Source organism: Geospiza fortis, unplaced genomic scaffold (assembly GCF_000277835.1).
Source record: "Geospiza fortis unplaced genomic scaffold, GeoFor_1.0 scaffold963, whole genome shotgun sequence".
NCBI classification, from domain to species: Eukaryota; Metazoa; Chordata; class Aves; order Passeriformes; family Thraupidae; genus Geospiza; species Geospiza fortis.
The window spans coordinates 4,050-4,854 of record NW_005055537.1 but is presented as its reverse complement, the minus strand read 5'-3'; the positions used below and the strand labels follow the sequence as shown (position 1 = coordinate 4,854).

Genomic DNA, 805 nt, shown 5'->3' with positions numbered 1-805 from the left:
CATTTACCATTTTTTCCCGTTTTCCCCCCATTTTATTTCCCCCTAATTTTTTACAATTTTCCCCATTTTCCCCCCTTTTTTTCCCCATTTTCTCCCATTTTCCCCAATATTTTCCCCCAATATTTTTCCTTTTTTCCCCACAATTTCCCCTTTTTTACCATTTTTCCCCATTTTCCCCCCATTTTCCCCCAGGTCCTGGCCAACGGTTTGGACAACAAGCTGCGCGAGGACCTGGAGCGCCTGAAGAAAATCCGCGCCCACCGCGGCCTGCGCCACTTCTGGGGGTAAAAACGGCGATTTTGGTCAAATCCCCAAAATCCCCGAAGCTGGAATTGCCCAAAACCTCCCGAATTTTGGGGCTAAATGGGAATTTTTCTCCGTTTTTCTCCTTGCAGGCTCAGGGTGAGGGGGCAGCACACCAAGACCACCGGGAGGCGCGGCCGCACCGTGGGCGTGTCCAAGAAAAAATGAGGAATTTTGGGGAATTCCGGGAATAAAAATGGAGATTTTGTGGAGTCAATGAGTGGAATTGTTTTGGGGGGGAATGAGGGGGAAAATGAGGGGAAAAAATCGGGAAAAATGAGGGAAGAAATTGGGAAAAAATGAGGGAAAAAAATCGGGGAAAATGAAGGAAAAAAATCGGGAAAAATGAGAGGGAAAAAATCGGGAAAAAACGAGGGAAAAAATCGGGGAAAATGAGGGGAAAAAAATCGGGAAAATGAGGGGAAAAAATCGGGGAAAATGAGGGGGAAAAAATCGGGAAAATGAGGGGAAAAAATCGGGAAAATGAGGGGAAAAAATCGGG

General features: G+C 46.2%; 1 protein-coding gene across 1 annotated transcript in view; it reads left to right on the top strand.

Moving 5' to 3' along the window:
- Nucleotides 1-520, top strand: part of RPS18 (ribosomal protein S18) — a 4,338-nt gene extending 3,818 nt beyond the window's left edge. The window contains exons 2-3 of the mRNA XM_005431477.3: nucleotides 193-284; nucleotides 396-520. Coding sequence (XP_005431534.3) covers nucleotides 193-284; nucleotides 396-471 — 168 coding nt within the window. The 3' untranslated portion in view covers nucleotides 472-520. The remainder of the gene's footprint in view (nucleotides 1-192; nucleotides 285-395) is intronic.
- The last annotated feature ends 285 nt before the right edge of the window (nucleotides 521-805 follow it).